Source organism: Calidris pugnax, unplaced genomic scaffold, assembly GCF_001431845.1.
Source record: "Calidris pugnax isolate Ruff unplaced genomic scaffold, ASM143184v1 scaffold395, whole genome shotgun sequence".
NCBI classification, from domain to species: Eukaryota; Metazoa; Chordata; class Aves; order Charadriiformes; family Scolopacidae; genus Calidris; species Calidris pugnax.
Genome location: NW_015091122.1, coordinates 80,652 through 105,955, shown reverse-complemented (window position 1 = coordinate 105,955; position 25,304 = coordinate 80,652). Strand labels below are relative to the sequence as shown.

General features: G+C 39.5%; 1 protein-coding gene across 1 annotated transcript in view; it reads right to left on the bottom strand.

Annotated features, from left to right (window-relative positions):
- Positions 1-25,304, bottom strand: part of ITCH (itchy E3 ubiquitin protein ligase) — a 69,029-nt gene that overhangs the window by 7,502 nt on the left and 36,223 nt on the right. Inside the window, exons 5-19 of the mRNA XM_014958376.1 lie at positions 23,687-23,824; positions 21,148-21,190; positions 18,963-19,132; positions 17,563-17,809; positions 15,288-15,383; positions 13,827-14,001; positions 12,776-12,842; positions 10,896-10,980; positions 9,402-9,530; positions 8,703-8,775; positions 7,675-7,746; positions 5,724-5,812; positions 4,903-5,062; positions 4,493-4,626; positions 1,475-1,615 (exon numbers count right to left, since the gene is read on the bottom strand). Of these exons, the coding sequence (XP_014813862.1) occupies positions 1,475-1,615; positions 4,493-4,626; positions 4,903-5,062; positions 5,724-5,812; positions 7,675-7,746; positions 8,703-8,775; positions 9,402-9,530; positions 10,896-10,980; positions 12,776-12,842; positions 13,827-14,001; positions 15,288-15,383; positions 17,563-17,809; positions 18,963-19,132; positions 21,148-21,190; positions 23,687-23,824 (1,819 nt within the window). The remainder of the gene's footprint in view (positions 1-1,474; positions 1,616-4,492; positions 4,627-4,902; positions 5,063-5,723; positions 5,813-7,674; positions 7,747-8,702; positions 8,776-9,401; positions 9,531-10,895; positions 10,981-12,775; positions 12,843-13,826; positions 14,002-15,287; positions 15,384-17,562; positions 17,810-18,962; positions 19,133-21,147; positions 21,191-23,686; positions 23,825-25,304) is intronic.

The window sequence follows — 25,304 nt, the reverse complement described above, 5'->3', positions numbered from 1 at the left end:
TCCCCAAGTATTTGAGAAAAGGAAAAAAATTGCAGAGCTATATTTGTCTAATATTCTCCCCAGAAATCTCAGTCATTATCCATGAGAAGGTAAAAACTAGGTCAAGTTGTAGCGGTGAAGGTAAGTAGGACTGCCAGCTTACCAACAAACGCCTATGTCCATTTGGAAAGCTCCATATCTGTTTCTGTTAATCATGAAACTTTTGCTCTGTGGCAGAAAGTCCACTCTCCATTAATAAAAGGGTGAAAAGCAGGCAGGAGACCCGAAGAACCTGAACCCAGGGAGAAGCAGATATTATGCTGAATTCAAGCCTAACCTGGCAGGAGGAGGGGAGTCTAAAGGAGAGAGGGCTACTCTCTGCTTGCAGTCCTAGAAACTTTGGGGACTTAAAGCAGGGCTCAGAGTAAAGCAGAATAATATGAGTGAAACCAGAATCTGAGCTCTCCCTGGGTTCCTAGAAACTAGAAGAGAATGGTTTTTTGCAGATCCTCCCTATTTTCAACCCCAATGTTAATACTTTGCAAAACTGCACAAAATACCAGGATGTTTCTTCTGCAAATACCACCTTTTCTGTGCATCACTGAGATGGCTTCATGTTACTTAGGCCACGAAAACAAAATCTGCTGCCTTCTCCCTCACCCCATCCCGTGAAAGATGCCTCCAGAAAACACAGTGCAGGAAAGAGGAAAATTCTACTGTGTTTCAGTTTGTTTTGTGCCTACGAGTGATTCTTTTTATTTTTTGCAAGCACATCCTCCAAGTTTACATGTTGAAGTTCACACTTTAAAGCAGAGTTTCTGTAGTGCTGCACAGCGAGGAAGAAGGGGGTATTTCAGCAGGTCAGTGTTCACATTTTTATTCTCTCATCACTCTTAGGCTCCTTCCTTCTTAACCTTAAATACCCCCTCTGGTACTGCAAATGTAATCATTTATGATAACACAATTCATGACATCATTCATAACACTGGCCTGTTACAAATGGTAAGACCTAAGATCAGTTCAGATAAAATTAGTAACCCCAAGTATCTTTAAAGAATAAGAATTGTCACCAAAGCATCCAAAAATGTTAAGTTTTTTAAAAAAAAACCCAAACATAAATAGCTGGGGAGAGTATCAGAAGGTTGTAAAGAAATGTAATTCCAATAATAAACACATGCAATGATTTCATGAAATACCTGACACTCAGATTTGTTGTCATGATGTTCTCCTCAAAACTACCTAAAGGAATAAAAGTGGACCTTCTACTAACTGTAATCTTTGGAAAAAGTGGATTTTAGAAATTTATTTCTCTCAATATTTTTCTTTAAAATACAAAATCCAAACAACTGCCACTTGTTACCAACATCAGCAATTACTGAGAGACAGAATTTCAGCAATGCTTCAGATGACACAGTTCAACAATCCTTCTTCCATCAGCTCTGGCAAAGCAAACGAGGGTGATAAGAGTATGTTAAAAATCTTCATTTATCCTTACCTAATGTATTCTTCTTTGTTTTCTTCTGTGACCAGAATGTTGCTACCGTTTGGCTTCAAATCATGGCTTTTGATTTCACCTAGAATTTCTTTATCAACCGAGAAAAACATTTCCAAGCCACATTCTTCAATATCATTCTCTCTGTAAGGAAAAAATATGATTCTAAGTAACTGTGTCAAGACCTTATACTCAGTAGAGGAGATGAATGTGAAGAACCTTAAGAAAAAAAGGTTTGGAGCTAAACAATCAGGATAAGGAAATGTTCCTTACACAATAAATATGGTTTTGCAAGAAGTACTGACTTTACTAAGGTGTATATGTGAATTGCTGTAGCCAACAAACATTGCTCAAATAAACTCTATTCTCTTCATAGTCATTTATAGCCAGGAGAACAGGTCCAGCACTGCGATTTACATGCTGATATGTGCTTTGGGAAGTGAAGAAACACCTGCACATGCAGAGGCTTTGATGACCATTTTCCCCCAAAATAAAGTGCAAAAATCAAGATATTTGGCTTGAACCATAACACAGAAATGTCAGTCTTGAAAACATCGCTGTTGGTTTATTAAGCATCGTGTTCTGAACATGACCTTTCCAAAATACATAGAGTGGTTTGGGTTGGAAGGGACCTTAAAGACCACCCAGTGCCACCCCCTGCCCTGGGCAGGGACACCTCCCACCACACCAGGTTGCTCCAAGCCCCCTCCAACCTGCCCTTGAACCCCTCCAGGGATGGGGCAGCCACAGCTTCTCTGGGCAACCTGGGCCAGGCTCTCACCACCCTCACAGCCAAGAAGTTCTTTCAAGTATCTAACCTAAGTCTCTCCCTCTTTCAATTTAAAACCCTTCCCCCTCGCCCTAGGGCTCCCCTCCTTGATCACAAGTCCCTCCCCATCTCTCCTGGAGCCCCTTTAGGGACTGGAAGGGGCTCCAAGGTCTCCCCGGAGCCTTCTCTTCTCCAGGCTGGACCCCCCCAACTCCCTCAGCCCCCCCTCCCAGCAGAGGGGCTCCAGCCCTCCCAGCATCTCCGTGGCCTCCTCTGGCCCCGCTCCAACAGCTCCATGTCCTCCCTGTGCTATTGGATGAAACCTTACATGAGGAAGGAAGGCTGCAGATGGATGGGTGATGAAGTAAAATCACACCTTCCTTCTGAAATGAAAGCTGCAGACTCTAGCTGTGGTTGGGCAGAGAGCTTTGCCTAGATGACCTCTAGAGGTCTCGTTCCAAACTCAGTGGTTCTGTGCAATTTTCAAAATTGCAGGAATGAGAAAAATGACCACCTGAGAGAAGCGCCAAGAAATTAAAAACTACTGAAAGCTTCCTGCAAAGTTATAAAACTTGCTTTTTTGATGAGGAATAAAATTATGTTCATCCTGACAGACATGACTTTCCCCCCCCTCCCCCCAAATGTGGAGTGATTTCCTTAGAGGAAATTAAGATTGATGCTGTTCCTAAGGTAAACATTGTTGTATGTGCAACTTGGTCCAATTCAGTCAGAAGCTCATTCATCAGTAATAGCTTCCCCCATCATTTAATGCAGATTTCTTCCCTATAGAGGAACACATACATTTTCTGACTACAAAACAGATAACAGGATTTCTTAATTACAGAAATTGGGACTGACAGCTTTTGAGGCCTTTTCCTCCCTTTCAGGTCTCAGTTTCATGACATCTTTACTCAAATAGCAATAGTTTTAAATTTTCCTAATGGGATTTTAACTCACTACACCTTTTAGCAGCACATACATTGAATACAGAACATACTGCTCTTCGAAACCAAAGCACAGTTCCTGTCTCAGTTTGTAAACATCTCATAAAGCTGCTTTCCCCTCTCCTCGTTATTCAAGATAATGCTTCCAAAACTCATCTCCACTACAGGAGATGAAAATCTTGTCTTTTATATTTATTTCTGCACTTTAAAAACCAACCTATCCCCACGCCTTTTATAAATTTCTTAAAGCATTTTAAAAACCATTCTGGTTTTGTATGATTCTTAAGTAAAATGTTTTATCTCTCTAGTCACACCAAAAAGACTAATTTTCCTGCTAAATTGTTTTTACTACAGCAGAAGCAAACCATATTTTTTACTGAATTTGTCTTCATATCTTCCCTTCTAATTATTTTTTTAAACTGTTGGGAAAGGAAAATCTTCCTTGTTACTGAACCAAACGGTGCACATCAACCACGGACAACAACAACCCGGAGTCCTGCTACTATAAAATAAGTACAGAATTACAATACTTTAGATCTATGGGGGTTTTAATATTTTTTTCTCAAAATATTTCCATAATTCCAAAATAATTCTTTTTTCTTCCCGCTCTCTGGAGAGGAATCTGCCAACGAGCAGAGAAGGAAGACTGAAAGGGTATGAAGGCAGAATAAAGAGCTGCCTGACAACGTGCTACACATGGGAATGGTCCTGAATCACACACCTTGGAGCAAAAAACCAAGGCCAGCTAGAAAAATCCATGAGCATTAACTTCTTTAAAGCATTAAATGTTCAACATTAACCCTTAAGGCAAATTTCAGGTACGACTAACGAGAATTACGTGGTAGGAAATAATAAACTACATTTGTTAGCTTCATGTTATTGTAGCACTAAACTTTTTTTGTTTCTAACTAAACTAGAGAGAAACACAGAGTGGATTTTTGCTGATTTCTTCTAATCAGTTATCTGAGAAGTTTCAGTGCTATTCACTCAGGCCATTTGATTTGTAACAGTGTTCAAGGCTGCCACAGCTGTATAACGTCTAGCTAGATTTATTAAAATGAGCAAAAATGGAATGCAAGATGCTGTGCAGAAGATTCAAGGAACCAGAAAGGCTTTTGCATTATCAAATTCTTACCTAATAATTATCTATTATTTACATAAAAATTACAGTAAAACTTCAGTACTACTCTTGAAGTATCGTTCTTTCCGCTGGGGTTTTTAGTAATAAATTTACACCTAATTCCTAGCATAAGTGAAAATCAAGAACATCGTATTGCTATTTCAAGAACAAAATCAAGTCAAACTCACTTTACCCAGATGAGAGAGTTGTAAAACTCTGGGTCAACAGATTCTAAATCCTTGAGTCCCACTGGCTTGTTTAGGATACGTTTATAGAAGGGCAGAGAGAAACCAGTGTCAATGAATTTCCCATGGAACAAAGCCTGAAGAACGTGAAAACAGACAAAATAGCACAAAAGATGATTGAATACTTAATATGACAACATTCTGTACTTTGTACCAATGAAATCTGACAGCCAAAGAATTAAAATAACCTAGAACATCATCGTCTGTTGAATTAACTTATACCAACAAAAGTTATACCCCAACACCTGATAATAATTTCAACTCAAAAATGAATTGTTTAATTATCCATCGGATGGTACAGTATTTATTGATAGGAAAACAACATGAGAACATCTTTCTGCTCTTGAACTTACCATGGCAATGAATCTTCCAATAAATCGGAAGTATTTCAGGTGGTCTGGGTTAATGTAAGAGGCTGGGTTTATCTGTAAGCAGTAGTTATCTTTCCCTGCGTATTCAAACAGGCAATACATTGGGTTCAAAACTTCATGTGACAACAGAAAGAACCATTCCCTGAAATCACACAAACAACAAAAACACATTTCAAAATAAATTAAATTAGAAATGACTTTTGCTAACTCATGTTGACTTTGGCACGTAGGCAGGCAATCTGACTTCTGCACCAGAAAGTATCCCAGACCAAATTGAAATCAAATTGAAACCCACACAAATAACAAACTAATATGCAAAGTGACAATGATACACAACTGTTAGTGGTTTGGATAAAAAACACCCTTATCTAAATAAGCAGATTAAAGAGTCTACCACTGATTTAAACTTTAAGGGTTTAAGGAATGCTAATTAATATATGCACTTCTTGGTTACATTCCCATAGACTTTTGACTTGAAAGTAGATTTCTATTCATTTTTTCAATAACCCTCTGCTTTGATATTAACAGTCATGCCAAAGGCTCACTGTAGCTCAGTAACTGCATCTCTCTAATCACCAGAGATGATCTGAGTAATTCCTGATGCGAATTGAAAAGAGTTTTATACATTGTTAAGACACGCACATGTCTTCAGGAACTGTCTTCCTCAGCTATTCTAAGGAAAGATAAGGAAGAGACTTCACTAATATTTTGAAAGCACTGCAGTCTAAGTATCTCATTTGGGGAATTCTTCCCACCACCAACTTGCAGAATAAGATACTATTTGCCATTTCAGTTTCCTTTACCTTGCAACACCACCATAATCTAAGCCTTCTTCACCAGGGAAAATAACCCATAAACGTCTCCGTAGATCCTGAGGGCTGAAGCTCATTATCTTAGTAAAAGAAAAACAATTAAAAATTCTTTTTAAGAAAACAGCTATAAGCACTGGCTAAATGTTTTATATTTGTTATCAAGCAACAGAGTTTTTAATAATTCAGACCATAAAATGGATTATGAGTACATGAAGTACCTGCTCGTGGAATTCGAAGTGTAAATGAAAACCTATTTCCATAGATTAAAATGTAAAAGGTGTAAAAGAAAAAGAAATAATAATTCTGAAATTAAAGACTCGGGACACTTAGGGCAGCATCTTGTCTGTAAGTACATGACAGAAATCCAGCCAATAAATAAATGGGCCCAAAGTGAGTAAATTCGGTGTTTGTTAAATACCAAAATGAATGAAATCGCAGCGAGAAGTAATGAAGAGACAGGATCAAGGGCTCAAAGAAAAAAAATTAGAAACAAAACAATAACAAACATACATTATATATTTTTTCATTTTACAGCTTCATCTCCTAAAGAGGGTAACAAAAACCTTGCTGGTTAGTTGGTTTGTTTTTTAGAAGTCAGGAAGAATCATAAATGCTAAGGAACTTTACTGATCCCCGTTTTAATACAATGACCAAATTCGTAATTATGTTTATTTGATCAATTGTTGGAGGTTTACTTGAAGAAATTTCACATAACACTTGTGTGTGTGCAAGAACCTTGCAATGACAGGCACAGAATTTGGGTCAGAATTTGCATTTTAAAAATCTCTTCTAGATATCTGCAGTAATCATCACTCAACATTTTATAACCCCAACAGAGGTATCCGCAAATGATGAATGACTAATAAGTATAAAAAATTAACGCGGGTCTTTGTGATTATGTCATCTAAATTATTGATAAGGCACCCTGCTTTCCTAAGGAAGCCCAGGTCTGCTGATGTTCACATACTCACATGATCTATCCCTTGATTCTTTCCAGCACAGTATAATTTTATTACCTCTACAGTTACCGTAAAAGGACCAAGTGCAATTTCAGAAATCAGGCTGTAGCTCACTCTCAGTTACAGGATTTATTCTGTCCCCTTCTAACCCCTTTTATTTGAAGACATCCCTGTTCCAAAGGAAGAGACCAGCCAACTGCACCATTTGTGCCTTCTGCTGAGCCAGTTCTTATCTTCTTAGAGAAATTCTGTATTTTCTTAAGTTACTTTTAAATCAGAAAAACACAGAAACAGCCAAGAGGAGTGTCTGCCAAGAGGGATTGTTCCATGCGCTTCTAAGCCTGTTTCTGTGTCTCTTATGAGACTGACAATGAGCTACTTCTGGCTTCAAAGCCAGGGCAGTGAGTTATCGCCACAATGAACATTCAAAAAGTAAAATTCAAAAGCACTTGAAAATATTGCATAGGAACAAATTTTAACCATGGATCAGGTCTATAGACTTTAACAAGAATTTTGCTACTAATAATTTAAATAGAATTAATAGCTTTTGTTTTCTTTCAAACATTTAATTACTCATTTAAAGAGCCATAACATCCACACTAAGAGCAACTTCCTAAGTTTTGGTGCACGGCCCGTGCTGCTAGAACACACTGGGGGGAAAAATGTGCCAACAGCCCTAATGCCAACATGAAACCTTCCCGAGAGCGGGGAGCTGCTCTGCCACAGTGCTCCCCTCCAAATTAACCCAGATTTTAAAGAATTCTGAGGAAAATAAAAAAATTTTAAAATTCCCTTCTGTCAGATGAACCAGCCTTCAGAGCTCAAACTTCACATGGTCTTTTAATATGTAAGTATTAAATTAGCATTTTTATTAGTCTCACTTAAAATAACACTAGATGCCAAAGGATCAAGCACGACATGTGACAATAAATTTAATCAACTCCACTTTCCATGCCCACTCCTAACAAGCTTTAACACAATACCTGTTGAAACGAGTCTTCGAATAACGTTTTTCTGCTCACTGTGATCTTTATGTGTTGGGGCAGCGCCAGTTGCTGAAATGAAATTTTTTAGAGGTACAATCACTTCAAGTTTCTAATACCAAGTTTGGACTGTTATTTAGTGAATATAGTGTTTCAAGAGCTACACTTGAATTTCACTAATACGTATAAAACAAACCCCAGCAATAAAGATATCTGAATTCTAATTTACTCCAAGGACAAAATGCTTCCAGTATTGCTACCTACAGTGATGTGCCTCCATATCCAGCTTAGACCAGGATCAAACACTGTACTCTTGTGAGACGTTAGAAAAAATTAAGATCAATAACGCGTTACAAGTCAGCAAGGCTTTCTACCCCGCAATTTAATTAAAAAAATTAGAAAATTTAGGTTAATCTGCACAAAACTCAAAGTGAAAAATTAGGCTAGTGTCTCTGCTGTTTTTCAAAGGATAATTCATTGACTCTTGAAAACTGGAACATTTAAACCTAGAAGTTTTTTCCTAAACAGCAAGCGACGGACTCTGTTGATAAGAGGACCAAGACTGACAGGCAGGAATTTGATATTCTGTTTGAGCCCATTAACGTGCAACACGGTATGTTCTTCAGTGGTTAGAGATGCACCTTCTCTGTCCAATGCCCTGCACTGTCTCACTAAGTATGTATTTGAGCAGAAAGTAGATCTCGTATTAACTATAAAAATACTGTTCCTCCAAATATTCCTTTATTAACAGCAGAAGGAAAATCCTATTCTGAAACCCACCACTTTACAAAACAAAGTAGATAAATCGATGTTTTCCTTTATTCTAAGAAGTTTTACAGCCATGGCTTACCCAGCTTTAAAGCTTGCGTGAGTTTATACAAGTCCTATGGTTACTGCCTCCTAATTTAACTCACCTTTAACCTTAAAAGTTTGATTACCTTTATTTGCAAGGCACTAAAGAGTTCATGTAAAGCACGTAAGCAAAACCCAAAACAATAAACAAATATTCCCAGGAAACGAATGTGTACCTGACACCAGAACCTGAAATAATGGACCTTTGCCTTGAAATCCCGCACGTAGGCGATCTGGGGTCCGTTGTCTCTGGAACCAAAAGGAGGAAAAAAAATGACATTCAAAAGTGGTTTTGTAATTTAAGTAAAAGCCTGCAAATGTACTAGTTATACAGTTGTATGGTTCAGTTGGGCATCCAGTTGGAAGGCTCTTATTCACCTTTTTTTGATTTTTGGGGTGCAATTTTCTTGCTTTTAAACTAACAAAAGTATATCTTCCTTTGTAAATTGTGGGGTGCGCACACAGTACTTTTTAAACAGCATTGATTATTAAATATAAAAAAGAAGGATGTAATGATATTCAGTTAATTAAGTTGGGACTTAAATTCTGGTTTTAACTCCATTCTGATTCCTAAAAATCAAAGAAAGGGTTGAGTGTAACTGGAAGGAAGGGATCTGGACATCAACAGTGGTCACGAACCTCCTCCATTACCCTCAAATCTTACACACTCCCTGGCAAGAAGGATTCCAAATTGTGCAAAACACTGTCTTCTTCAGGGACACTTATCAGGGGACGAAAAAAACCCCAGAAAATTAAGAAGCATTATTACACGTAAAACTTTCTGCATTAAATAATGTGCACAGAGAACAAAAACTTCCAAACTGATGCATGCTAAACTTCACATCTGAAAGCAGTATCATGTTAAAAACACTTACAGAGCAGACTTGCCCGTGCGGGGATCTATATACGTCGTGGTTCTTCTGTTGTGATCCACAAAATAGGGAATCCCATCCACGGTAAATCGCATTTCCCAGCCCTCTGGTAATGGTTTCTCATTTAATTGGCTAGAGGTACAAGAATATATATTGTAACTAATCAACTTCATATATCAAGTCAATTGAACAATACCTGAGACAGTAAAAAATTTGGTACATCTAGAAAAACTACAGATTGAGAAACTTTCCATTCCATATATATTTTGCCTTTTTTTCCCCTCTAAAATCTTCATGTCAGCTCTCAAAGAGACTATTTAAATAAACATTAGCTCATTCGGTCGCACTACCTGGAAACAAAGGCAAATAGAAACTTAGGGGAAAAACGTAAGCAAGGTTTATCAATGTTTCCTCCAATTTCTATCTTCTAACTATTAGGATTTTAATTGAAAACTGACAATTTTAATAAATAGCTTTTGGTACCTCATGTATAATCACAGCAGGCAAAATTCAAAGGGTTTCAGAATGACAAAAAAAGAGCAAACACAAATGCAGATCTTGTATAATTTCCAACAACTTCCAACTGAATGTTGGTATAGACAAAACCACATCTTGGTGTGTTTGGAAGACCCGAGGAGCATCACCCCCGAGGTGCTCTCAGAGGGACTTCCCCCCGCAGAACTCCACTGCAGGACCATGTGTCTCACTGTGAAGGCACCACCTGTGGTTCTTGGGTTGAATTAAGATTAACAGTGTTTTCTCCACACACTCAGCTCCTGCAGACCTGACCGGGGTGGAAAAAGCTGTTGTCTCTGGGTACAGCTCTCACTCCTCCACACACACCAGGAGGTTCCACTCCCCCTCGTCTTACACCTTTTCTATAGAGGACAGATGAAGTTGCTTCACCAAATGGAAGTTTTTGGCTCAGACAGGAGGAGTTGGAATTGAACACCTTCACCCTCAAGTTCCTGCCTACATTCCCCACCTCAAAGAGTCAGAGTGACCCGAGCCCAAAATAAACAGTGCTCCATTACTTCTAGTAGTGCCTCCAGTTCTCTTTCTTTTTTTAAAGGTGTGAGAAGGGGTGCTGCAGTTTTTCAAGTCTCTCTCCTTTCTGCCTCGTAACTATTGACTGTCTAGGAAATAATCAAATTCCTATTAAGGATCCTTGCACTATCCCATAAACATATGAAATAAACCCCTCCCTCCCCCAGTGACACGAAGGTTTAGACACAAGTATCTTATTTATAAAAAGAGCAGGAGCTGTTCTGGGGAGTTAACTTACTGCTGTTGACCCAAGACTTTCCTGCTAACGGTACTATTAGTGAGTAATATTTGGAGAGTTTCCATTTTGACTAGTACCTTTCCATATTTTAAGGGGCTGGCTGAAGTTCATGTAGTCCCTGTTTCAGCCATGGGCAGCGCTTCCCAGCTCTGTCTCACTACTGGGTTACATTTTCCTTCCAGACTTACATAAACCCACAACTAATTCCTTACCCTTGACTCCTGGGGTCTTCCCACTGCGTGATCCGTGTGTTGTGATTGACAAAATACACTCTGCCATTGCTGTCAGTTCTCTTTTCTGAAAAGATGCAAAAGGGAAAAAAAAAAAATCAATCCCTGCTTAATGTATCACTGAGACTGCATCAAATAAAATAAATAAAGCAATCAATAGACCCTGCAACAGCCCTTAGGTTTCTTTACCTCCTTTGACTCAACATCTTCTCACTGTCATTGGTGTTATTCCTGAATAGGCTACACATAAAGAGGAGCCTCTCTGAATACCGACTGCTGATGGTCACATGAACTATGCTCCGTAAAAAGTTATGCTTAATGGTGGTCATAGATAAGTTCTTTACGTTTTAATTGTCACCCTGAGAAGCTGAGCCCTCACTACCTCACTACAGGAGAGACTCCGGGCATCACAGCCACCGTACAACCACGGGCGAGAAGGAACCAAGCTCATCACCAGAGCTTTACCTTCGCTAGATCTATTGGGCTACTCTCTGCACTTTTTAAAAAGGTTTTTCAGCATTTTTGCAAGTAAAAATTTTTTATGGATTAAGATACCAATGAAGTTGAAATTTCTATGTTAAGATCCTTTCCTATGCTATTTATTTTTCAACTGTAGGAAAACTAATTGGAAGAAAGAAAAAGGCTGTTTTCTCAACAGGAAATTCCAGCTGCTTCGATTATTGTGACAGACCCTACAGCAACACAGACAGGAACACAAAACAGGTACCAGATGTATACACAGGTATCAAGAAAGTACAAAGGCTTAATGAGCAGGGAATAAAAAGTGATCAGTGCAGTTTCCAACAAAATACATCTCTGTTTTCTCTCAGACAGTTCAGTGTATGCCCATGATTGAACAACGCTCATGATATATGCCCCGGCTTGGTCTTCTCTAGCATTCTGCAGCTCTTTATGCAACTTTTATTTAGTGTTGCAAAAGAAATACAGAATATATAATGCAAATTATAAAAACAGGCCAAAATCTGACTACCAGAGGAAAAAATGCTATGGAAGCAGAATTCAACATGATGTACAACTCACTTTTGTTGTTTCCTGGGCATTGCCAGCCTAGAGAACTTTCTTTGAAATGTTATATACAGCATGCAACAAAGCTAAGTGTGGGGAACAACAATTTTATGGCATAAAATTGCATCAATACCAGAACTAAAAATCCTAATATTTATGTTTGAAAAACAGATGAGCCAAAACCCCAGGTCTAATTACTAAAGCCAAGTAATTACTTGCATTAAAATTACACAATTCTGAAGACTTTATCACAAAACTGGAATTGTTATATCTGCTTTATATCTGGTGAAACTAATTCAACCAGAAATTAGTTTTACATTTACATTTTTGTACAAACCCCCCAATTATATTAATTGCAAATTGTTAACCCTGTAAAGTACAAAATCAAAATTATTCCAGGGGGAGGAGCAAGTCAAGAAGTGATTAGATGTCATTATACAAAAAACATTTTCAGCCCAACAAACTGGCTTGGGGAAGGAATTTGGCATCCTGAGTTAGAGGGGATTTGGAGGCTGATTTGGCAGGAAAATGGATTGGGGGGGGCGGGAACTGTACCCAATATAAGTGGTAAAAATGGATGACCATGTGAGACAAGCTATTATGGGAGTTACAGGGAGCAAACCGGAACACTTCCTAGTTTCTAATCTACTTTGAAACCTCACATCCTTGTCAGAACTCTATTTTAATAGCACATTTGATTAGATTTAGTTTTAAAAGATTTTTGATCCAGATCTTAATTTTAAAAAACTAGCTTAGAACAGCTGACAAAATTTGGCAGAAGTAGGCTTTAATGTTTAATTATATTGCATTACAAAACACTTTCAAGTCAGTCTTACCCCATCCATGTGGCAGAGGGCCAAGGGGATCAAACTCTTTGTTCTGTGTGGATGAAAAGTCCTGGTTCTGCAAGTCACATAAACAAATGGTGCATTAATGACTAGTCATTTGCTTCCCAGATGCTCTACCAGAGTCATCGTGAATTATTGAAGGAGATGCATTTTTGTTAATGTTACATATAAGCAAAAGATGCCAACAATTTATTTTTCTCTGCAGAGAAGGCCTATTTTACAGACCTTGGCATGCTTAATTAACTGCAGTGCCAAGAAAATAATTATTCTTTGTTTAGTGTCCCTGCCCACGCAGAAGGGAAATTAGTACAGTAGCACCCAAACCAATAAGAAAGCAATCTCCTTCATTCCTGCATTCAGTGCATGGCCCCCTATCACCATTTATGAGGTCCATTTTTATTCTCTACACACAGAGCAAGTTTAGAACCTACAACATTCTTGATGAACTGGTAGCATGAGTTGGGAGTTGTCTGAAGTCTACTGTTTGTCAGAGGTAAACAGTGGATTTAAAATTCTGGAAGGATTATTTTCAATTTCCCTGCTTTCTTAGCAGTCATTGTGCATATTTCATTTTACCCAAAGCAGAAACATCCATCCTGGGGGCTCACTTACCTTCCAGGTCTTTGGGAAAGCCAATACAAGACACAACACAAATAAACCAGCTCATTACTAAGCTCTAGTTTGTTTTGAACCAATGACTTTTATCAATATTGTACATACATTTTATCAAAGAACATCACCTATATTCAGTTGACAAAAAAACACTATACTGCACCTGCTGCCTGCAGTCATTGCAAAGACAAGAACTAAGGTTGCCAATTATTACTACCTGCCATGCTACACACACAAAAGTACTGCATTTTCATAAAGAATAAACAATAGCAAAGTCTAGTATTTTTATGGGGAAAAGTGGCCCATGCATGCCCAAACCCCAAATACATATATACTTTCAACATGCAGAACAGAGACTAATGTGCTGAAAAATCTGAAAAAGGTCTCTCTCTTACTTAATCTTTACAGTTGTCATTCAATTCCTTACCCCGTAGATAAACCTCTGATTAAACTGCTGCATGGCTCCCTGGAGCTGGCTGCGCTGAAGCTGCCACTGCTCGTAATTCCGGACAGACTCCAGTGTTGGTCTCTGCCACGTCGTCGTTCTAGTGAAGTGGTCAACGTAATAAATCCTCCCCATGTTGTCAACACGTCGCTCCCAGCTTTTAAAACAAATTACAAGCAACAGTTTCTTAAGAGCAGACAATTTTGAGGGCTCAGAAGCATTTTTTTGGCAAAGAGGCAGAATGCAGGTAGTGGATAGAAAGCAGAGGCTTTTCAGCCATCATTTTAGTCTCCTTTTAGCCTCCACTAAAACTATGTAAGAACTAATATTGTTTGAGGAGAATCACTTTTATTTTGTTGCATATCATACCAAGTCAGAGTCGGTCCATTTACTGTACTTTCAGGATTATTTTCAAATAGTTTTCAAGAGCTACACAAACCAGTCAATACTATCACTGCCCAAGTCATAAGACAACAAACAGGCTGCTGGTTTCTCCTAAAAAGAGAGCAAAACCTCTGACAGTTTGGGCTGTACGATGCAAGGTTTCCTCACACTCTCATTTGGCAGACAAGGAAGGTGCTGGCATTGAGGTTTGGGTTGTTAGGTTTTTTTAATTATTTTCAGTTCATATGGATTCAATACTATTTACAGAACTTGAGTGAAAAAACTACTATTCTGAATAAAGTTAAGTAATACACCAGTCAATCCTCTAAAAGAGGGTTAAATTGAGTACAAAATAAATGGAGTATGACAGGTGGATTCCCTCTGTGAGACTGTCTGCCAGGTTTTCTTCTTCAATATCAGGTTCTCTTTACTATCCCATGCTTTTACTTTGCAATTCTGTGTAGCGCGTGAACCACCTGAGTATGAATGAAGTGCAACAGAATAATCCTGACATTTTTCTTACTTTTTTTTTTTTTTTTAATTAGAAACACAGAACAAATGTGAAGACTGTTTCCATGCAGAGACTAACACTGCTGGCTGTTGTGACGCTCCCAGCTGGAACAGCCCAGTAACCAAAGCTGGTTTCTGAGACTGTGGTAAATGAACAGCTGGGAACCCCGAGAGCAGATGAAAGGGCTGCAACCAGTGACCTCGGGACACAGAGCCAACCACGGGCCTTCCTGCTCAACCTGATCCTCACCTCAATCCCAAAATACTCTTCCGTGGTTTTGGTTCTGTTTTACAGTTGGAGGTGTCTACACTGCCTTTAGCTTAAATCTGTGCTTCTGAGCGCTTCATCTTTGGCAGGAAATTCAGATTCTGTTATTTTTGACATTCAGCTCTTTTCCACACTATGCATTTTTACAGAACTCATTGGAGACAACTTGGTGCAATTTTCTGCACTGGGTTTAACATTTCTGTTTACAAACACGCTTTCTGGCTGTAGTAAATTGCCAGTCAATTAATTTCTGAAAAAAATCTCCCCATATCCTGGCTCACCTTGGAGGAAGAGGCTCTGGTCGATCCCACGTTGTTCGTTTTTCAACATGATCTACATAGTACACTCGACCATGCTGGTCTACTCTTTGCTCCCAACTGAAAATAAAAGAGTATTTTTATCTTCCTGCAGATCAAACTACTCCAAGCATTCATCTGCAGTACTGAGATGAGAAATGTTTCTTTTCATAAAATGCTTTGAGACGCACCAAAATGCTGTCCATTACCCAGTGGTGCAATGTTCACACTAACACTGAGTCCACGTCAACTACTACAACATAAAAATCGTTCTACATGACCATCTTCCAGCTTCTGGGAAACTGAAGCTAAAATTCATGCCTACAGATAGAATTTTAGCAAGCAATGAAGCAAAGTTTTGTATTCAACATCAAGTATATCAAACACCTGTTGAATAGAATCACCTGTAGAGCATAAACCCCTTTTGGAGTAAAACTAATTCAATTTAAATCCTCAAAACATGCAAATTTTGCACAAATCACAAATATGCAGAATTTATCCTAAGGGCACTGCTCACATATTTTCTGCATGTGCAGATACTGACTTAGCTCTGTATTTGCATCAAAGGTAACATTGTGGGGAAGAAAGCGTGCTCATCTGCCATTTCTGTTGAAATCAAAATGCTAAAGCAACAACCCGTGTTTTCAGGGCTGCTTTTACATTTCTGTTATCCTGTTAGTGAGGTAATTCAGACCTCTCCTACCTTTTGGTTCAGCTGCCTGCCAATCAAGGCAGACATTTCACCAATTACACCATTCACACTGGAAAGCTTTTGCTTTCCCTCACTCAGAGAGTCAAAGAGCCCAGAAACTTTTTTTTTTTTTTTTAAAGTTTAGATCCTAAATGAGAGCTCTGAGGGAACAGAGTAACCATCTGGCAGACTCTACATGTGCCTGCCCACGCTACTCCCAGGTAGCGAGCTGCAGTATGGAGTCCAAAACTTTTGATTATATACTGCAATAGCAGCTCTTCTTCTACTTATCTATACCAATATTTTACTGCCTGGCTTCATTGTAATTAGAAGACAGCAAACTGTCACACTATTTAAAACTTCTATCTTTCATCAACATTTGAATGTAGGAGAAGTATCAAAAATACCTGAAATACTAATTCTTTTCTTGAACAAACCGTGCCTGACAAAAAAGTTATGAATCATAGAATTGTCCAGGTTGGAAGGGACTTTTCAGATCATCTGGTCCAACCATCAACCTAACTCTGATAAAACCCATCACTAAACCATGTCTCCAAGCACTATGTCAGCCTGCCTTTTAAATCCCTCCAGGGATGGTGCCTCAACCCCTTCCCTGGGCAGCCCAGTCCAAGGCTTCATAACCCTTTCTGTGTCAGCTTTTTTCCTGATATCCATCTGAACCTCCCCTGGTGCAACTTGAGGCTGTTCCCTCTTATCCCATTGCCTGTTCCTTGGAAGAAGAGACCGACCCCCCCTGGCTACACCCTCCTTTCAGGGAGTTGGAGAGAGCGAGAAGGTCTCCCCTCAGCCTCCTTTTCTCCAGGCTGAACACCCCCAGCTCCCTCAGCCTCTCCTCACAAGACTTGTGCTCCAGACCCCTCACCAGCTCCGTTGCCCTTCTCTCCAGCTCCAGCACCTCATGAAAACCTCCGAATTTTGGGCACCTCAATACAAGAGAGATATTGGAGCGAGTGCAGAGGAGGGCAATGAAGCTGGTGAGGGGGCTGGAAAACAAATTGTATGAGGAGCGGCTGAGGGAGTTGGGGCTGTTTAGTGTGAGGAAGAGGAGGCTGAGGGGAGACCTCATCACTCTCTACAACTTCGTGAAAGGACACTGTAGAGAGGTTGGTGCTGGTCTCTTCTCACAGGTAATTAGTGACAGAACGAGAGGGAACGGCTTCAAGCTCCAACAGGGGAGGTTTAGACTGAACATTAGGAAGGAATTTTTCACCCAAAGAGTGGTCGGGCATTGGAACAGGCTGCCCAGGGAGGGGGTGGAGTCCCCATCCCTGGCTGTGTTTAAGGGCCGTTTAGATGCAGTGCTGAGGGACATGGTGTAGGGGAGGACTTTGTAGAGTAGGGGAGATGGTTGGACTCGATGATCCCAAGGGTCTCTTCCAACCTAGACGATTCTATGATTCTATTCTATGAATTAATACTGGGGGGTATTTTAGTTATGCAGCAGAGCGCAGGTATTACTAATGCTTTCTTACACCTACTGTAAGTAACATAAAGTAAAACTGGAAATGTCAGCACAAAAAAAAAAAAATTAACTGATGAAAGCCATACCCAGGTGGAAGAGGACCTTGACTGACTGTGGTAAGTGCTTGAGGGGGAGGATTCACTGGCTGGACCTGGCGGGACACCGGGGGGGTGGTGAGCGCGGCCGTGGCAGGAGCTGAGGTGGAGGCTGCTGTGGGGGCTGCTGCTCCCTCCGGGCTCTGCTCTGGGGAGGAGTTTGGGGCCGCAGCCGCCGCTGAGCCCGCACCGGCCCCTTCGTTCTCTGTGGAGGTGGGTGAAGGACCATTTACACTTGCTGTGGGGTCAGAGACATCAAAAAAAGATAAAAAAAAAAAAAAAAAGCTTTTAACTGATATTTATCACCAATCAATTTCAGAAGTTGTAAATCACAAAGGTACGCGCGCAAGAACCGGTATTTCAAAGTGCCTACACACAGCCACATTTCACAGCTTACACAAAACACTCAAAAGCAATTTTGTTTCACTTCCTAAAAATGCTTTAATCCCGGAATTGCCACCAATGGCACAATTTTGATATTTCCAATAGAATAAAGCACATGTATCAAAGCAAGTTGTCTGCATCTGTAAACACTAAATGATTATAAACAAAAAAATTTCTTTCTTGCATTGGTGAGTTAATTATTTCCCATTTATTATTTGAAATAATAATTTTAGAGATAATAAGCCTAAAATTTTCAAGAAGAGATTTGCCTTTGCATGGAAATAAATTATGGGAATGGGAGGGGAATACAGACATACTTTAAGCGTTTTCAGGTTTGTTCTGAATGCCATTTGGTGGGTGGGATAAGAAGTTCTAGATGAGTCAGGCTTCATCACTGAACTACACTCAATTCATCTTTTAAAGTAATTTCTGTATCACAGTTTCCCATCCAGACTCAGCATTTATCAATTGTAATAATGAGACTACTGAAACAGGCTGCAGTGTATGGGGGCACAGGAGGTTTTTAACTAATCAGATAAAATAGAATATCCATTTCAGTGCAAAAGAGTAATGAATGTTCTAAATGTTTCTATTTCACAGAATTTAATTTGAATCGCAGAAACAAATAAGGAGTATTTCAAAACCCAGTATTGTCAATTTGAGACAGTTCTGTGAGCCCTTCAGTAGGTTTCATCTCAAGCCTCAATCTCAGGGGATGTCTCAGTGCAGAAGTCCCATTCACTCGTGTTGTTTGGGTCCTGGCTGTGCTGTATGTAGAGGTCTCACCTCAGTCATTACTTTGCAGATGTGGAAATGAAAAATTTCTAATACTAGAAACAATGATCAAACAATACAGACTGAACGTGAGCTAAATAATAGCCCTTTGGAAGTTATCTGCCAAAGAATTTACCATGAAAAAAACGTAGTTAACCATCAGCATCACAAAGAGTTATGTTCATGGCAAGTGTGTGTGGTTTTGGGATGAACCCCGGCCCCAGAAGACGTACCAGGTACTGAGGGGGGTCTGCGGGGAGTGGGCGGAGGTGGCCGAGAAGGTCTGGGAGGTCGAGCAGGTTTGCAGTTCCCATTGGTGAGTAAGGGAGAATCACTGCCATTAACAGTCTTGTTTTCATTGGCAGCAGCATCTTCACAGCTTTCAAGGCCATTTGAGTTAGTCCTTTTGCAGGAAAAGATAAAAAGGAGGACTGTTGTAATAGCGTGTGGATGATTAAACTTCATGAAGAGACTGGAATGTAATAGTTATGTCTAGGTGAGATTCTTACAGACATCATAAGTCTAAACACCTATACACCTGTATAAATATACTAAGAGTTTATCTCCTGAGGTATGTGAAACCTCAGCCCGTGAAAAGGTTGTGAAACAGATGTATATAACATCCCTCACTGAAATCTCCTCTTTCATTTTCCCAACTCGATACACCTGCCTTTAGGCCCAGGCCCAGGATTTTGCTCAGTTATTTCCCCCACTTGTCTCTAATGAGATGAAAAGGTGACAAAGACCTGAGAGCAGCCTGGGTGCATTTACTCCACAAGGCTGGCATGTGCTCACAACACATAGAATGCTCTACATTTTTAGAGAAGACCAGACATTTTTAGAAATACACCAATTTCCCCCCCTAAACTCAATTCTGGAAAGACCAGAAGAATTTAGAGAATTTAGAACAGCTCTGAATATAAGCTTCTCAACTTTAGGAGAAGTTCACCCATTCTGTAGCACTCAGTTCCACTGAGCGGTGTATTAGTCTGGTCCATCTGTAGCTCCTTGAACAGAGTTACAGGCATCTACAAGCTTTACCTGTGAAGTGTTTTATCTTCAGAATATGTTGAGCAAAACAAAAGGATTGTCAACCAAAATTCTAGTGGATTGACAGGCCAAGTACTTAGGTCATCAGTAATAAAGCCACAGGTTATGGTTTTAGCCCCGTACCGCAAAAATTAGCCTACTTTACATGAGCAGAAAATAGAGAGCAGTAGGTAAGGCTGAGTGAGTGACAAACCACTGAGGACCAAGCAGAACCAGGCATATTTGGCGTCAATAACATTGTGGAACACGCTGTTGCTCTGTACCAGGTGTGGTGCACACAACTCAGTCCGTACCACAGGAACCACAAAGTAAATGACTCTGAAAACGTGCACAAGCCAATAGTGATGTGCAGTTGGTAAGAGCTATGGCCCGGGTCTTCCTCAGGCCCAGGAAGCAAAGCGGTGGTGTTTGAACATCAAAGGTAGAGGGGTCACCTTTTATCTTTAGTGTGTTTGCCCAGTTGGCTTATCAATGCATATCAAAACATTGTTACACGTGTAACAATAACCACCGTTAAGACATATTCCAGGTCGTTTACATGATCCTCAAAATGGACCTTTAATGAATACCAAAGACCCCACTGGTTGATAATAAAACCAAATCAACTATTATTATTATACTACCACACACTCGGGCACTGTGAATACCCAAGCATGGAAACATTCTTCTGAGCATGAAGGAAACAGAAAAAAAACCCTTTCATGGGAAGACTTTAGATGACAGAGATAAGAGAGTTATGATCTATTAACAAAAACAGTGAAATTTAACTTCCCTACTCCAGATGTCATCCAAGAGTGATGTGCATTTCACAGCTTAGTACTGGGAGCTAATTAAAGTAGCACAGTGCTCACTGCAGGTTAATCCACCAGCAAGGATGGTCCCACTTTTATCCTACCAAGCAGCAGGGCACATAATCCGATATCGACCTTTAAACACCACAACTGCTAGACAGCTCTTGGTATCTTCTTAAAGCTAAATATAATTCTGATACCTCCATGCTATATAACAAAACAGGGTAAAAATAACCAGTGCCATTTACTCACCAGTGGGATTATTATACTATTTTATTTATATTTTACTTTGGTTAATCACTGGGAAAAGGATGACGAAGGGAAAAACCCAAAAGATCAGTCAGGTCTGGAGCCAAACTGCAGCCAGAAGATGGGGCTCATATGGAAAACAATTTAACATGTTAATGTCCAACAGCACAGTATTTCTGTTTAGGACATGCTCAGATCTTAACAGGCACTGTTGCAGGGCATACCCTGAAATTTTTCAATTGTCTTCTTTATAAAACATATAATTCCTCTTTCAAAACTGCAAACGCTAAAAGGCAGTATTAAAATTTAAAAAAAAAAAAAATCTTACCGTGTATCATTCTTTACTTTGGAGCCGTCGTTCTGTGTGGGACCTTAAATATCAAAAAGAAAAGGAAAACAGAAGTATAAGCAACATTCTGAATCATTTCCAAGAAAAGAAGCAGTCTTTAACGCTCACATTTTTTCAAATGTGGAGGTGATACACTACGTGCTGCTTATCTACTGCCTTATTTCACACTCTGTACATTTCACGTGTCCCTCTACATGTGCCTGTATGCATTTGTTTAAAACCACTGCCACTGTGAGGAATATTTTCACCTTATGAAAGACAGAACAGGATATCATTGGACTGTACGAAAATGACACACCCTCTAGATGTGCCTGTATGTATGCATTTGTTTAAAACCACTGCCACTGTGAGGAATATTTTCACCTTATGAAAGACAGAACAGGATATCATTGGACTGTATGAAAATGACACAAGTTTGATAACACTGTCCTCTCTTTGTAGCAGCACCAAGCAGCTTTCTCCATTCTTCAACTGGAACTGGCTTTTCATGTTCTCTCCCTTTTGAAGGATAACAGGCAGAGCAGGAAAGGCAACAACTTCTCTAAAACCTTCTCTCTGGTTGGCCAACGAGCAACCGCAGGGGCTTTATCTTCTGGGGCTCTCTAGCCTGGACCCTTCCCTTTCTCTGTAAATTATTTAGCATAAAGGCATTCAAGCAGGTAGAAAATATGGCAGCCCTCCAAACTGAATTACAGCCGCTCCGCCCACATTTGCAAACATTTTGTAGCTGCTTATTCAGCCAGCTTGGAAATATTTGGCTTTTGTGCCAGCATTTGCAACACTTGAATACGCAGCACATAACTGCTCATTCATGTAGACAGCACAAATCATAGAATCATAGAATCATAGAATCATAGAATCATAGAATCATTCAGGCTGGAAGAGACCCTTGGGATCATCGAGTCCAACCATCTCCCCTACTCTACAAAGTCCTCCCCTACACCATACTTTATTTCCATTGAATTAAATAAATGTCATTAACAAAGAAATCAGTTATCATTTCTGACAGGAACTATGTAGAGATCTAAGCCAAAGACAAGGATGTAGCCATGTAAAGGCTTATGATAATTGCTGTTAGTGGCCTGGGCACAGAAGGGGTTTTAATCCCAGAAACAGAAATCATAACTTAGAAGCTACTCAATAAACACTGTATTTGCCCATAAGTACCTTTAGCTTGTACAATAAGAATGTGTCACGCTGATTGAACTCTCCTCCTGTGCTCCAGTCCCCTGTCATCTGGAAACCCTCCGCTGAACTCCTGGGCTTGGGATGTCAACTTCTGTCTGCCCTGTCCAGCCCAAACCTGTATCCAGGACTCAGTTCCACTACCTGCGCGCCCTTTTCTACTTGCTACCACCTCTTTCTCAGTAGGTGAATTTCAGGAAATGGAAGAAAGTACAGATGAAACCTAAGTATTGCATCAGGGGAAGATGTGTTACTCTCAGTAGGTACTTCTCTGGCCACCCCTCAGCCCTGCTCCACAAGCCCTAGGAAATCTCAGCATCCGTTTTTTTTTTTTTTACCAAAAAATCCCACACCCTCAGATAATGTGATCGGTCCTTTCAACAAGATGGAAGAAAGATGGACTAAAAGCTTTAGGAAATAATGGTTACAAAGCCAGTGTGTTAATTTCATTTTCCTATGATACTTAAGACGGAATCTCAAAGCAACTTCTTTTAGGCCTTTAAAAAACCCAAACAGAATCCTAAAAATGCCCAATAAATTGCTTGCCTTGTCTCCCCAATGCTGCCTGCTGGAGAAATAACCTCCTATCTACTTCTGCTCTACAATGTACCACACCCTCAAAGATGCTCCGTTGCCTGTCCTGCACCAATGGAATTAAAACCCCTTACTTTTTATTGTAGTGTAATTACACATTTTATATGTACTTAAGATTTTCAGTTAAACATAGTACTAGTTATCTGAAACTGATGACATCAACTAAAAAGAACAGTGAATCCCTCTCTGCAGTACTCCACAGGGAACAAAATCTATGAAAACATTTATTTAAATGAGATTTTAAGAAAAAACTAATATAGACCCACATCTCCTAGGTACTCCACAGGGAACAAAATCTATGAAAACATTTATTTAAATGAGATATTTTTAGAAAAAACTAATATAAACCCACATCTCCTAATAGGCAGAATACTTATGATGAGGGTAAGATCAAACTAACTTATTCTATATTCTTTTCTGTTTATGATATTATTAAACATTCAGGGAAGCTACAGGCTTTCATTAAAGTTTGAGATTTGCTACATATAAGTTAGTAAAGTCCAGAAAATAAAAATGCTGATCTTATTTTCATTACAGTAAGGCTGAAAAGCTTCACCGTGGGCTATGATTCCACCTCAAATAAAAATGTGAAAAAGTCCTGGCCTTTACAAACAGAAAGTTATAGAAACCGCTGTTATTATGATTATTAAAACATTATGTTAAAGTTTCCATAAAAAAAAAAAGCTGCTTTGTATGCCAAATAAATGTAGATGGTACATTTGAATTGAAAGTCACTTACTTCTTGTACTTGAGGCCTCTCCATTGGTCAGGAGCTCAGGATCCACCTGCATCCCATCCAGACAGACAGAGAGATCTCCCACCACCTCTGCAGGCTCTCGGTCACCAACAAGATGCAATGTCACCACCACCTGCTCAACTGGAAACGTACAGAAATAATGGGAGTTTATCTTACTACATGACAGAAAAAAAAAAAAAAAGTGTGTTTTATTCAAGAAGCCAATCACAGACCACAGAGATCAAGGAAAGAAAAAAAACAAAACCCAAACAAACCACAGAATGACAGCTCGGTCTTTTCCTAATTTTCTATGTTTTGTGTGATAAAGTTAATCATTTCCAGACACCAGTAAAAAATTATTATTTCTACAGAGAGGGGAAAACTGAAGCATAACCTTATTGCTGCCTAAAGCAAGGATTATCGTTCCAGCAGAGATTGAGTCAAATGTTTCTGCCCACATTTCTAAAGCAATTAATACACCTGTCCTCAAAAACCTGTCGTTAGGAAATGTAATTCACCTTATTCTTCCTACAAAGCAGGTTACCAATTCTATCTTCTAATTAAAATACTTCACACTTATCTAACGACATCAACATTCACATTCAGAATGTGAAGATTTTGCATCATATCCCCAGAACAAAAATATTTTCAGGGTAAATCACTGTTTTTCAGTGAAACAGGACTGTAAATAAATGTTCTTCATTAAATGGTTTGAAGCAAAACCCAATGAATTGCAGCAGGGGATGTGGTGTGATACAGAACAATTTTCCCCCAGATCCAGCAGGACAGTAACACTCTGCCAGGAGAATGTCTTACTACACTTATAACACGCTGCATTTCCAACGCCCACGTCTGAAAGTGTAGAATTCTGCATTTCTCTCTCAAGCTCCACAGGAGCACACGCTGCCCAACAGCTCACTAGTTCCAAACCTGTCGTTAGGAAATGTAATTCACCTTACTCTTCCTACAAAGCAGGTTACCAATTCTAATTAAAATACTTCACACTTATCTAACGACATCAACATTCACATTCAGAATGTGAAGATTTTGCATCATATCCCCAGAACAAAAATATTTTCAGGGTAAATCACTGTTTTTCAGTGAAACAGGACTGTAAATAAATGTTCTTCATTAAATGGTTTGAAGCAAAACCCAATGAATTGCAGCAGGGGATGTGGTGTGATACAGAACAATTTTCCCCCAGATCCAGCAGGACAGTAACACTCTGCCAGGAGAATGTCTTACTACACTTATAACACGCTGCATTTCCAACGCCCACGTCTGAAAGTGTAGAATTCTGCATTTCTCTCTCAAGCTCCACAGGAGCACACGCTGCCCAACAGCTCACTAGTTCCAAGCTGCATGGAATAACACAACATACCCCTATAAATCTAGTTAGGACAAAAATAACTGTACACATTGCCAGGTCTAGCACCAGGAAAAGATCAGCTTTCATTTTTAAGCTGTCTAAGAGGAAACACTCTTCTCTTAAATTAGGCTTTCACTCTTGCACATACTAGCAAAGTGAAAGATACCAGGTTTTTAGTGGCACCAGAGCAGGCTGTGTACAGTGAGAACAGATTACACTGTAAACGCGGGAGGAAGCTCATAAAGAGAATCT